Source organism: Ranitomeya variabilis, chromosome 1 (genome assembly GCF_051348905.1).
Source record: "Ranitomeya variabilis isolate aRanVar5 chromosome 1, aRanVar5.hap1, whole genome shotgun sequence".
Lineage (NCBI taxonomy): Eukaryota > Metazoa > Chordata > Amphibia > Anura > Dendrobatidae > Ranitomeya > Ranitomeya variabilis.
The window spans coordinates 272,452,509-272,467,073 of record NC_135232.1 but is presented as its reverse complement, the minus strand read 5'-3'; the positions used below and the strand labels follow the sequence as shown (position 1 = coordinate 272,467,073).

Sequence of the window (14,565 nt, the reverse complement as noted above, 5' to 3'; positions counted from 1 at the left end):
CCAGTGACGGTATCAGAGCAAGCCCCTATCTTTTGCCACCTATTTTTCTCCTCCTTACTTGCCTGTTCTTGTAACCGGGCTAAGATGTCTTTCAACACAAGTGGAGATGGTGGGGTGTCTAGGTGATGTACTTGAGAGGCTACAGGAGTGCTTGCTGCTTTCTTGGCAGTCTGGTCTACCAGTGCGTTACCCTTTGTCCGTCCATCAGTGCCTTTGGTATGTGCCTTTACCTTTATGATGCCTGCTTGGGTGGGAAACTGTAGTGCATTCATAAGTTGCTGGACTGCCTCAGCACGTTTAATGGGGTGGCCATTTGCTGTCAGGAAAGCCCTGGCTCTCCAGATAGGCCCATAACCGTGTATAATGCCAAAAGCATACCTGGAATCAGTGTAGATATTTACAGTCTTACCTTCTGCTAGTTTGCACGCTTCTATGAGCGCCTTGAGCTCTGCTTCTTGTGCAGACATATGAGCTGGCATTGACTCTGCCTTGATTATCTCATGTTCTGAGACCACAGCATATCTGGTACAGTAGCGTCCTTGGTCATCTTGGTGACGGGATCCATCTACAAAAAGCTCAAAATCAGCATTAGAATAGGCACACTAGAGACCAGCCGTTTCCTGAGACATCAATTCTAGACAATCATGTGGTTTGGAAACCTAATCTTGTTCCTCTGGATCCATTCTAGAAAGAAAAAGTGTCCTTTAGTGTCCTTTTTCATGTCACCTACTCCTCCCCCCTTTGGATCCATAGGAACTAGGGGAAGAGTAGCGGGGTTCAGGACAGCGCACCTTTTTAAAATCACATTAGTAGGCATAAGAATAGCACACTGAAGTCGCAGCTGTCCAGCCATGGACATGTGGCTAGATTGTACTTGGTTAAGGATACTATATACATCGTGTGGGGTGTGGACCATCAGTGGGAGATCCAAAACAATCTCTGAAGATTTGTGTAGCAACAACTGGACAGACACCACGGCCCAAACACAGGAGGAACTTCCTCTTGCCACCGTATCCAGGCGCACTGTAATAAGCAACAGATCTCTGTTTGTCTCCATGAAGCTGAGTCAGCACACCTGTAGCATGTCCTGCATAGGTGAGCTCTGTCTGCAAGGCAGTCTGCAATACTGTACGGCAGTGCTCGGGTGTCTTGTAATCATATACGGGGCCTGCGGTGTGTAACACTATATCACAGGGCAAATTCCCTCTTTGGGTGGACATAGTGTCTCTTGGATGCAAGGGGCCATAAGTGGCAAGGTAGGCCTAACACTCTTGGGCTATGACTGGGCCCCCCTTGTTAGCTATCTGTTGGGCCAAACAACCTCTATGTGACAGGGTAGAATTAGCTGGGTTCACTATGGCTCCCACCTGGTGGGTAAGTATGTCCCATACCCCACTGAGAAAAGAACTTGGGAGCCCTGAGGTGTCATGTAGTAACGTGAATGACAGGGAAACGAACTTCAGGTTCTTGGAGAGTCTGGCCTTATAGGTGTGAGGGTTTCACGGGAAGAAGAGATCTAGGGGCCTTTCCGGGCTGGGGGGGGGGGTCTGCCATCTACACCGATTAAAACAAGCTCTTGGTCTGAGAATTAAATAGGGATATCCGTAGGTACATCTGATGACCTGGTTATAGAGTTGGCCGCTTCAGTATGGGCGATTATCAGGATTTTGAGGCTGTCTGTAATTGGGGTATCCTCTGGGGTTCCCTGTATTCAGGTTGTGACTGGAAGGGGGAACTTGAGGGTAGCATCTGTCAGCAGGGGTGTGACCGGGCCGGCCACAGCGCCAACACTGCAAATGAGAACTGGTGCGGCGGGGCTGGGGAGCGATACCTCCAGACATAGGGTTAAAAGAAATATTTGAGTAGGGGACTGAATTCGTATAAGGTGGGAGGGCTGGAGTTGGAATTTGCTGCTGGGCAGGCCACTGATAAGGAGCCAGCTGCATTCTTGTACCTGGGGTGGGGGCTAGAATTGGAGCAGACACTGCTGCAGCTACAGTTTTAACCCTTGATTTTCCTGTTGATGCAGAACGTGCTAAATTCTTTTGAAAACTTTTAATTACTTTTAATGCATCATCCGGAGTGGAAATCTCAATATCGGGTCTGACCGACACTATTGCCTCCTTCAATTCAGATTTAAGGCCGGACATTAATGCTGCCACAAATAGGTGTGAATGGGCTTTATTATACAATGAGAATCCCAAATCTTTAAACACTACCATAAGACGCCCATAAAACTTCTCGGCAGTCTCCCCCTTGTCCTGTGTGACATCTGTGAGGGAGGTAACTTGGTCCGCTAATCTATCTTGTGCCCAAACTTTTAAAGCATTACAGAAATCAACCCCACTCTCATATATTCCCCCATCCAGGTTCACATTATACATTATGCCACCCTTAATGATTTGGAAACTATCCCTCCCCAGCATTCACTTGGAGTAAATGTAACAGATCTCTCTACACTGAGAATTAGTAACTCCGCATACATCACAGATCCACGCAGCCGGATCATAGGATGGATATTGGTGCCTTGGGATTGAGGGGCACAACCAGATTTCACTTTCAGTTTACAATATTTCACAGATCTACCAGCACGTACAACACTAAGAAAACACAGAGAGACTCAAAAGCGCAGCGACACACGCGCGCCCTCCCTTTTCAGAAACAGCGATAAGAAAAATCACAGCATTCCTCAGTGCAGAAAGGAAGAAAAACCACAGCGCAGCTGCTCAACCCCTCCCATCTGATATTCCAAAGACTAACACAGACACAAAATTACTTAATTAATTTCTACAAAATCTTCATCACACAATTCACATGCCAGATTGAGAATATTTTCCCTGCATTCCTGACAGATTTCTTTTCCCTTCTTTGGGCTAACAATATCAAATTTTTATCACACAATTCAAAGTCTTCTTCTTCCACGGACTGATTCTCCTTTAGAGTTAAATACCCCTACTTAGTCGTGCATAGATACCAGAACGGCCGCTTAGTCTATTCCACTGGGGTTTTTACCTGTCCCCCGCTGGGACAACCCAAAATCGCGGTACTCAGTGAAAGGAGGAGGGCGTCTTAGACTTAACCCTCCGGACACCCCTGGAAATATTTAAATCAATATATTCCTGAGTTATGCATCCTACCCATCTTCGATCACCTCACCGCGCAAATCGCGGTACTCAGTGAAAGGAGGAGGGCGTCTCAGACTTAACCCCTCCGGACGCCCCTGGACATACACATATATATCTATGTATTCCTGAGTTACGCATCCTACCCAATCTTCGATCACCTCACCGCGCCTGATTCTAACAGTGATCAGGAATTCAGGGTATTTTGACTGTAAAGAGAATTACATCACTGGTTAATCCGGGGTGTCCGTCCCTTATGAGGTACGGTTCGAGCACTGGGCTTCCAACGGAACTACACCTCTATATGATTCCACCCAAGAATCATCCCACTCCGGGGACAAACCTCAGATCCTCTTTGCAGCAACAAACACAGGAAAACCACACCAAACGGTCAGTCTGGACAGTATAACTGCCAACTTACCGTGGTTGTTGTGGGGGATGATCAGTCCCAATTTTCCAGTGCCTGCGTCCGGTCCGAGGGTCCTTTGTCTTGTTGTCCTCCGGGGGGCAGAAGCGTTCCTGCTTGGGTCCCGGGTTTCGGCACCAACTGTTGAGGGAGGATTTAAAGTGATCCTTCACGGTTAACCCAGTGATTTCCAAATTAATATATAAGGTGTTGCCGGCAACTGAAAATGACCAGACAGAGACGTGTGTCTCTGTATGGGGGATCGAGCAGATCTCTGGCCCCCGTTTATTCTGCATGACTTTATCACAGTCATAGAAATTACACTTCAACCAATCAGCATAAGAACACGCTCACGGTTCTTAGCCTATAAGAATACAGGAACAATCTGTGCGTCAAAGTTTTGTAGAACAATACACCCTCAGTCTCATGTTCTACCGAGGTTGCAACAATCAAGGTCTCATCAAAATCTCATAACAGCTGTAACCTTTAGCCTACTAACAAAATTTATATCAAAACAACAAAATGGAGATTCTTTCTTAATTTCTTCCTTCACAGTATCACTGCTGCACTAAAGCCGTGCAGGAGCCCTGTAACAGCCACGCCCCTCTCCTGTGATAAGCAGCTCATGGTCTATAGACAATGTAGATAGAGAGCCTGGTGTGGGCAGGGGCAGCTTTCTCAGCTCTGCATTCTACATGTAAAAAGTCTGATTGTGTCACAAGTGCTGCACTCTATAAACTAAGTGATACATTGTTGGAATCGGGCTCACTTACCCTATATAATTTTTCTGTCAGATTAAGCATCAAAAAGCTGCTAACAGATTCCCTTTAACAGTAATGAGTGCAGCTGAGCTCCAATTGATGTTTGTTAACTCCTTATATGTTCTGCCAATCTGACAGCGGAATTTAAGGCCTTCCATTGACCCCCACGCAATGCAATTGCCTGGTGCGGATGAGTGTCCATGGCAGTAGGGGGTCTTCTCTGAGGGAGTTTAAAAAAAAAAAAAAAGGAAATTTAAAAAAACAAACATGTAGCCAGATCATTTTTATCACAAAACCCTCAAAACCGTAGCAGAATTATGTTTGTATTTATTTATTTTTGCCAATTTCACCGCACCTGGAATTTTTACCAATTTGTCAGCACATTACAGGTCCTTCTCAAAAAATTAGCATATAGTGTTAAATTTAATTATTTACCATAATGTAATGATTACAATTAAACTTTCATATATTATAGATTCATTATCCACCAACTGAAATTTGTCAGGTCTTTTATTGTTTTAATACTGATGATTTTGGCATACAACTCCTGAAAACCCAAAAAACCTGTCTCAATAAATTAGCATATCAAGAAAAGGTTCTCTAAACGACCTATTACCCTAATCTTCTGAATCAACTAATTAACTCTAAACACATGCAAAAGATACCTGAGGCTTTTAAAAACTCCCTGCCTGGTTCATTACTCAAAACCCCCATCATGGGTAAGACTAGCGACCTGACAGATGTCAAGAAGGCCATCATTGACACCCTCAAGCAAGAGGGTAAGACCCAGAAAGAAATTTCTCAACAAATAGGCTGTTCCCAGAGTGCTGTATCAAGGCACCTCAATGGTAAGTCTGTTGGAAGGAAACAATGTGGCAGAAAATGCTGTACAACGAGAAGAGGTGACCGGACCCTGAGGAAGATTGTGGAGAAGGACCGATTCCAGACCTTGGGGAACCTGAGGAAGCAGTGGACTGAGTCTGGTGTGGAAACATCCAGAGCCACCGTGCACAGGCGTGTGCAGGAAATGGGCTACAGGTGCCGCATTCCCCAGGTAAAGCCACTTTTGAACCATAAACAGCGGCAGAAGCGCCTGACCTGGGCTACAGAGAAGCAGCACTGGACTGTTGCTAAGTGGTCCCAAGTACTTTTTTCTGATGAAAGCAAATTTTGCATGTCATTCGGAAATCAAGGTGCCAGAGTCTGGAGGAAGACTGGGGAGAAGGAAATGCCAAAATGCCTGAAGTCCAGTGTCAAGTACCCACAGTCAGTGATGGTGTGGGGTGCCATGTCAGCTGCTGGTGTTGGTCCACTGTGTTTCATCAAGGGCAGGGTCAATGCAGCTAGCTATCAGGAGATTTTGGAGCACTTCATGCTTCCATCGGCTGAAATGCTTTATGGAGATGAAGATTTCATTTTTCAGCACGACCTGGCACCTGCTCACAGTGCCAAAACCACTGGTAAATGGTTTACTGACCATGGTATTACTGTGCTCAATTGGCCTGCCAACTCTCCTGACCTGAACCCCATAGAGAATCTGTGGGATATTGTGAAGAGAAAGTTGAGAGACGCAAGACCCAACACTCTGGATGAGCTTAAGGCCGCTATTGAAGCATCCTGGGCCTCCATAACATCTCAGCAGTGTCACAGGCTGATTGCCTCCATGCCACGCCGCATTGAAGCAGTCATTTCTGCCAAAGGATTCCCGACCAAGTATTGAGTGCATAACTGAACATTATTATTTGATGGTTTTTTTGTTTGTTATTAAAAAACACTTTTATTTGATTGGACGGGTGAAATATGCTAATTTATTGAGACAGGTTTTTTGGGTTTTCAGGAGTTGTATGCCAAAATCATCAGTATTAAAACAATAAAAGACCTGACAAATTTCAGTTGGTGGATAATGAATCTATAATATATGAAAGTTTAATTGTAATCATTACATTATGGTAAATAATGAAATTTAACACTATATGCTAATTTTTTGAGAAGGACCTGTATATGGTTAAGTGAATGATATCCAAAAACTACAACTTGTCCTGCGCAAAAACAAGCTACATTCATAGAAAATTAGAAAACTTAATGCTCTTAGAAGAAAGGGAAGAAAAGACAATAGCGAAAATTGGCCACAGCTGGAAGGAGTTCAATTATGTGGAATTTTACACTTTGTCATCTATTAATGCAGAACTCGAAATATCATTCTCTGTTTAGTGTTGGATTATTAGTTACTTTTTCTGTTTTATGCAAAAGATGATCACAAAACCTTTCTATTCCACAGGCCTGTGAGAGAGACTCAGACACGTAAAAACTCTGGTTCTTATGATGCATCCTGCAGCCCGTCACAGCAGAGTCGTCCCTTTCCAGCTGAAGAAGGAAGGAGTCAGACATCTGATGAAAGTTCTCTAGGCAAAATCTCCAACATCCTGCTCATTCCTCGACCACATCTCCATCAGTATGAAGCGAGCAGTTCTCTGGGCTATACCAGTAATAGAGGTGAGGAGTCTCACACAAACATACACTGGTATGGGCAGACATGCGCCTAAACATTTAGAATGACTTTTATGGCTGTAGTGGAGGGAGTTGGTGCTTGGCTTTTATTTCCTTTTGTTGATCTCTTTTTTCCTTGGTGTTATCAGTGTTCAGCTAACCAATGAATGGTACGCTGCTTTTTGGAGTCTACTGGAGTAAAAAATCCAACTCGGATGATGATATCAGAGGTTCAGACTGCTCCCGTGATTTTCAATGCATCTTTGCTTGCTCACTATGCTTTCTAGGAAGCGTTGAATGCTGATTGCCATTACTGCAAGGATAGAGTAATCTAAAAAATGTAAACCCCCATTGACAAAAGGATGTTTTCCAGTATGTCCCTCCTGACCGCAACACCAAGAGGTAGTCCTTCTTTGCCTGGATAAGGGACAGGAACACACAAGAGGTTAAATAGCCCCTCCCTCCACCAGTGTTTTTCTTGTCCCTATCAGGGTAAGATTCATGAGAGGAACGCTTTGTGCGCAGGAGAACGTACTCAGAATTGCCGGACTCAAGGGGATCGAGGTCGGGGGGCATAGATTTGTCCCTCCTGTATTCTGTGGTATGGTCCGTGGGGCCGACACCTGTCTCGGTAGAGGTCCCTCAGCCTTCCAGTTGACCAGGAGCTCCTGGGACAACTGCCTCCCCCTCAGGAAGGCTCTCTGCTTACTCACGACTATTCACTACAGCATACGTGGGGAGAGGAGATTCAGCTCTGATGAAGTGCCCGGCATGTGTTCCAGCGTAGAGCACATTTCCGGTTTCCAGGGGAGCAGCACGTGAGGCCTGTATTGCCCAGCATGCTTTTCAGCATGGAACACACTTCTGTGTTTGAGGAGTGAGCGCCGGGAAAGTCTCCATTGGCATGCGTTCAAGCTATTCCCCCTTGGCTAGTGGCCTGGAAGTATGGATAACGAGTAAATCACATTGGAAGCCAGGTGAGAAGTCCTTATTTCACTTCCTGGGGGCTGTCCTTTACCAATGCTAGCAATGGAGTGGCAGATTCGTGGCCATCCTAAGGTTCCTATAGAGATATCCTTGTGAGTGGAGTCTGGGAGTAGAGATCTTTCCTTATTCCCTCTCATAGCTATACTCCATTGGTGATCTTTTCCTAGGACCAGGAAAACCCTAAAAAATGTACTACTTCTAAGACGAGAGTTAATGAAATGTGCCACATGTTACATGAACCTACCAGAGGCATATAGGAAACCGCTATGTTTAAAGTGCAAACCCTCATTGACGTAAGGATGTTTTCCCTTTTATTGATTACATTTTAAACAATATTGATGGAAGTAATTGTATGGAGAATCTTAGAGTTGCTGTTTAAAGGGAAGCTACCACCAGGTTTTTGCTTTCTCATCTGAGAGCAGCAAAATGTAGGAAATGAGACCCTGATTCCAATACCACGGTTTGCTGGTTGCAGCAGTTGTGACACAATCGAAGTTCGTAGTTGTAGCAGAAAGTAGAGCTGGGAAAGCTGCCCACACCAAGCTCTCTGTATATTGAGTGTGAGCTGCTTATCAGAGGAGGGGGTGTGGTCAGACAAGGGCTAATGTGAGCATCAGTCCAGGCAGTGATAATCTCTTGGTGATAAAACATTCTGTGTAAGCACACAACCTAATAACTGACACATTGCTGAAATCTGTGTTTCAAACCTTATTTCCTGCTGTCTTTACGTTACATAGCAAAAACCTACCAACAGATTTAAAAGGCAATGTAAAGCTGGTGATATACATCAGATAGAAGTTGGCTACTGCTGATTTCATTTGTGTTTGGGAGGCTCCTGAATTTTCCCAGTGTCTGAAAAAAAAAAAAAGAATGGTCTGAGTTGAACATGCCAATTGCTTCGTTATCCCAGTGGGTAATCTATTGGTGGAAGGGTGTATTCGCATTTTTTTTTCTCTTTCAAACAAAATCTGTAGAATTGCCTGCTTGGCTGTGTGTGCACAAGAGTGGAGTCTGGATATGTGTATGATCTAATTTATCTTTCTATTTGCTTTGCAGTTGAAACAAACTGCTGTTCCTTGTGGACGCACTAGTGTTAGAAAAATAAGCCCCAGAATCACTTTTTACATCTCCCATGTCTAAAATAAGCTACAGACCTGCAGTTTAATGACCCTTTGAATGACAGATAACTGTTTCCACATGGTGTGATTTCATTATCAGTATTAGTGGAATTAAAGTAAAAAAAAAGTTCTGTTCATATTTCCAATTACGATGTGACCGTTAATGTGTGTGGTTATAATAGTGATTACCGTAATTATTACTGTTCACATGTAATGCTACCGGCAGGCGTGTTTCGACCCTGTTCACACTCGTCATATAAGCTTCTGCAGCATTTCCATAGTTACATGATCACGTTCACCCCCTCAGCCCACTCATCATGACTCACTCATTGCATGTGATTTACGCATTCAGGACTTGCCTAAGCAATGGGTATGGAGATTTTCATCCTTTTACCATGATTTTGGGCTTTTATGTCTGGAGCATTTCACCCTTTGTAATGCTGCAATCTAAAGTGGATGTGTTTTGTTTTTTTTCTTGGTCTGCCTTATTTTCATTTGCAGGACTCATTATCTAAAAACTGGAACAGATCTCAATGATTTTTGTAGATCTTTTTTTTTAAAAGAAAAAAGTGGTCAGTAACAGGAAAACCGTTTTTCCTAATGTTTTCATGCACTGTTTTAACACTTTCATGCACCACGCTGTGCCTTTACTACTTGGTGAAGTGATAATTGTGCACAATTACATACACATAGGACTCAAGGATGAAGCGGGCAAAGGAACAGTGCCATATGCCGAGGGAGGCGGTTATTACATACAGCTATGTGTGATCCCGGCTGACCTCCTTACATACCACAGATGCTATTGACCACAAATGTAAAAAGTTTTACAGTGGACTTTAAGGAGGCACTAGAAAGGGCTCCCTACCAGATTCTATGAATGGCGCCATATTAGTTTTAATACTAAAGCGCGAGAAAGAGATGTTATAACCTGACTCATCTAGGCCAATCTCTCTACTCCCAGTGGATATTAAACTTCCAGCAAAGGTTTAAGCCAATAGATTGATTACAGAAATTAGAGAAGTAGTAGATCAAACTGGATTTATGCTAAATGCATCTACTCCTATAACTCTGAGACGTCTATTCCTCAATCTCCAAATGGGCACAAAAGGATATGGCACAAGGGCGGTTATGTCCTTGGATGCTGCTAAAGCATTTCACAGTGTACAATGTAATTTCCTGTGGGCAGTGTTGAAAAAGATGGGCTTTGGTCCTTACTACATTGCTTTGACCCTGCTGTTATACCACTCCCCAGTTGCTAAAATTCGAGTGAATGGCCAACTCTCTGAGAGTTCTAAATTACAGAAGGGCACTAGACAGGGATAACCGTTGTCTCCCTTTCTCTTTGCCCTGGCCATTGAACCCTTGACGTGTCGCCTAAGAGAGTCAAGAAATTTTACTGGGTTTAAATGTGGAGAAATAGATGAGCGAGTGAGTCTCTATGCAGATGATATGCTGCTTTTTATAGAGAACATAACAGGATGTCAGGTTTATTAATTAATTGGAATAAATTTGTCCTGATGCCAATGGATCCTCTGCCCCATTCTCCAACAATGGAACAATCTCGAGTACAAATTGTAGACCAGTCTAAATACTTGGGAACAACTGTGAGTGCCAAGCCTAAAGATTATGGAACAGCAAACGTTGACCCTTTGTTAGATAAATTTAGAACCAAGGTTAGCGCATGGTCCAAACTCCCGCTATCCGTTATCAGTAGAGGAAATCTTATCAAGATGATCCTTATGCCACAATTGTTATATGTGCTACATAACTTTTCTTGTTGGCTCCCCCTCCATATTTTCTAAAGTACAAACCATGTTCAGGCAATTAATATGGCGTAAAGAGCATGCTGGAAGAAAACTACAAACTCTCCAGTGTAATAAGGATGATTGTGGATTCTCCATTCCTGATCCATGGCTGTATTTTATTGCATCCCAATTACAACACCTCCATGGATGGGGTAGTAGAAATTACATGGGTAAGTAGGGTGCTCTTCTTTTGCAGAATATGAAATGAGCCTCACCCCTGTGTCTTCTGGAGTCTAGGATTTCTCCTGGAGGGTATCCTCTTACTCCAACATTGGCGTTAATGTATGAAGTGTGGGACAGAGAAAAGGAACTTATGGGTATTAAGGGATTCACCAACTGTACAACACTATGGCATAATCCCAATTTGGATGAAGTATCAAAGTTAAAGGGTTTTTCTGATTGGGAGCTAAAAGGGATCTGGTCGATAGAACATTTACAAACTCTGTCCTTAAGTTTTCAACAGTTCTCAATGACAGTTTTCAACGACTTGCTCTTTCAGGTCAATGGGGTCTGATGGATCTTGGCATACAACATCATCTCCTAATAGATACTATTGTTTCTACAGGTCATAAAAAAGGGTTTAATTTCTACCATATATAAGTGCCTATTGTCAACCCAATCCAATAATCACCCTCTAACAGTTACAGCTAAATGGGAGGTGGTTGTGGGCCCTATGTCATGGAGAGAGATTTTAGAAACTTGCCAAACTATCTCCCTGTGAGGCCCAAAGGCTCTCTCAACTATATTTAATTCACAGAGTATACAAAACTCCAAGCTTGGAGAGTCGTGCTCACAACATAGCCAGAACCACCCCCTGACGGAAGGAACAGTGCGTCCGAAACGCGCGTCAGGGTGCACTAAATCAAATATTTGGCGGTCCCTGGAACAACTCCCTTACATTGAGAAGTGACTCCGGATATTACCTACACATAGCACCTTATAGTTTACACTTTTTGCACTGAAAGCACTTTCATTGTGCTTCCTTACACCAGATTGAGTACAGTTGTATGCACATTATATGCACGTTTTTATAAAAACTCTTTTTTGCTTTTATTAATAGCACTCTTTGTTTATATGCAAAATAAGGTGTTTTCTGGATATGGAGAGTCCTTATGGGTATAAGATACAATACAGTTGTGGCCAAAAGTATTGACACCCCTGCAATTCTGTCAGATAATACTCATTTTCTTCCTGAAAATGATTGCAAACACAAATTCTTTGGTATTATTATCTTCGTTTAATTTGTCTTAACTGAAAAAACACAAAAGAGAATGAAGCAAAAAGCAAAACATTAATCATTTCACACAAAACTCCAAAAATGGGCCAGACAAAAGTATTGGCACCCTCAGCCTAATACTTGGTTGCGCAACCTTTAGCCAAAATAACTGCGACCAACCGCTTCCGGAAACCATCAATGAGTTTCTTACAATGCTCTGCTGGAATTTTAGACCATTATTCTTTGGCAAACTGCTCCAGGTCCCTGATATTTGAAGGGTGCCTTCTCCAAACTGACACTGGGTGTCAATACTTTTGGCCACAACTGTATATAACATAATGGTACCTGCCATATGTAACATATAATTTGATATGTGCACAAATATTTTAAGTGCATACATATTAAACAATCCTGATTTTATATTTTTTGTATATTTTTGTGGTTTGACAATCGTCACTAAATAAATAAATATATATATATTCTAAAATATTCTCTGCTGTGATGGGTTTGGTTATGTTGTGAGCACGACTCTCCTAGCTCTTTGTAGTGTTATCACTACATTATTTGCACATACGGTGATCTCCTGGTATCTTAATATAGTTTGAATATTTTATTTTTTACACCAGTGATTTTGTATGATACTTGGGTATCGCCATTGTGTTTAAATTAAAAATCCAAGCTTGTTACACAAGATAGGATATCGCCAAGATACAAAATTCCCTATATGTGAGCTTGATGAGGCACTTTTGATGCATTAGATGTGGGAATGTAGAGGGGCCCATTTTGGAATGAGGTCAACGCTTTGATAGAAGGGGTGTATGAAGTGAAATTATTAATAGATCCCCGTATATGTCTATTGGGATTATTTGAAGATGGTGGGGATCCTGACTTGCCCCTATTCATAGGTATCTCTCATATCTTATTTCAAGCACGTAAACTTCTTGCGTTTCATTGGTTAGACACACAACCTACAGTACATCTATGGGAGAACTACAGCGAAGGATAAATAATATAACCTAGTTGGAAAGAGGAGTCTATGATAAATGTAACTTTATTCACAAATTTGATATGAAGTCCTTGGTTGGATACTCCAGCGCTGCCCACAAGTCTTCTAATTAGAGAGAGAATATTTAAGGTGCTATCCCTTAATTGTTAGTCCTCTTCTTTCCTTCTTCTCCCTCCTTTTATGGATGTTATTCTAGAACTGCTCTAAAAATGAAAATAGTCCTCTCTGGATTGTTGGGATTTGGGTTTAGGGTGTGTTAGGGAATTGAAGTTGAGTTACTTTTGTTTATGTATTATACTGTTGTATTGTTATGTCATTTATGTTATTTGAAAGATGGAAAATTTATATTTAGACTTTTTCAATAAAAATGATTGAATTTTAGTGATTTCCAAGCATGCTCGGGTGTTCTCCGAGTATTCAAGAAGTTTATTAACCCCTTAGGTGCTTCACATGAACTGAAGCAAAGTGGAATGAAAAATTTAACTTTTAACTTTTTTTCACAAATTTACTTTTGACCCAAACTTTTTCATTTTCCCAAGGGTTACAAGAGAAAGTGAACCACAAAATTTGTTGTGCAATTTCTCCTGAATACGCCGATACCTTATTTGTGGGGGAAATCTACTGTTTGGGCACACGGCAGAGCTCGGAAGGGAAGGAGCAATGTTTGTCTTTTTGAACACAAAATTGACTGGAATCAAGAGCGGACGACATGTCATGTTTGGAGAGCCACTGATGGGCCTAAACAGCGGAAACCCCCACAAGTGACACCATTTTGGAAACCACACCCCTCAAGGATTTTATCCAGGGGTATAGTGAGCATTTTAAACCCACATTTACGATACAGAATTTGAGAACATTAGATTGTCATATTGAATATGTTGTCATTAGTGTTGAGCGCAAGCGTTCTCGCTACTCCAGTTTGCATCGGGTGGTCGGGTATGCAGCGAATATCGTGAGTGCTTGAGTAACATGCTTGAGTCCCTGCCCCGCATGTTTTTCGGCAGTTAGACACCCAAATAAAACATGCTGGGATCTACGATACTCCATGCATACCCGAGCACCCAATGCAAACTCGAGTAGCGAGCACTTGCGCTCTAAACTAGTCATATCGTCATTTTTTATTTTTTTTATTTTTTTTTTTTTAAACTTTTCGATAAAATCCAATTCTAACACTATTCTAACCCTAACACACCCTATTCTAACACTAACACACCCCTAAACCCAACTACAAAGAATGGAAAAAATATATATATTTTATCTAAGGGGGTGACAAAGGGGGGTTTGTTTTACTATTTTCTATTGTTGCCGAGTAGCAGATGGCGCACTACGCATGTGTGACTGATCAGGAGGGAGCGGGGGAAGGCAGAGGTACCGCGGGGTTTCGAGGGGCATCATATCTTTCTCCTCCGATATGTATATCATGTCAGAAGAGAGAGAAATGATTGAAACAGCCAGCACACTTTTTTTGTTTTGTGATGAATAACGGCGATCATGTAATCGGACACCAGAAAATCTGGCCCTGATCATCTTCTCTGTGGTCTCGGCTACACCCAGTAGCTGAGACCCCAGAGATTTTCCAACTGGGGGGTGCTACAGCCTTTTTCCCAATCTCGGTTTTAAAACGGCAATGAGGGAATAAGGCCCCTTAGAGGCCGCC

The 14,565-nt window shown here is 42.5% G+C and overlaps 1 protein-coding gene and 1 long non-coding RNA gene across 12 annotated transcripts in view; one reads left to right on the top strand and one right to left on the bottom strand.

Moving 5' to 3' along the window:
* DEPDC5 (DEP domain containing 5, GATOR1 subcomplex subunit) overlaps positions 1–14,565 on the top strand; it is a 171,723-nt gene that overhangs the window by 94,793 nt on the left and 62,365 nt on the right. For all 11 annotated transcript variants that reach the window (XR_013223698.1, XM_077294210.1, XM_077294177.1 and 8 more), the window contains exon 21: positions 6,568–6,782. Coding sequence is in view for 10 of the 11 variants with exons in the window: in XM_077294210.1 (XP_077150325.1) it covers positions 6,568–6,782 (215 nt within the window). In the remaining variant the exon portion in view is untranslated. The remainder of the gene's footprint in view (positions 1–6,567; positions 6,783–14,565) is intronic.
* LOC143815282 (uncharacterized) overlaps positions 1–14,565 on the bottom strand; it is a 71,050-nt gene that overhangs the window by 54,849 nt on the left and 1,636 nt on the right. The gene's annotated exons all lie outside the window — the stretch shown is intronic.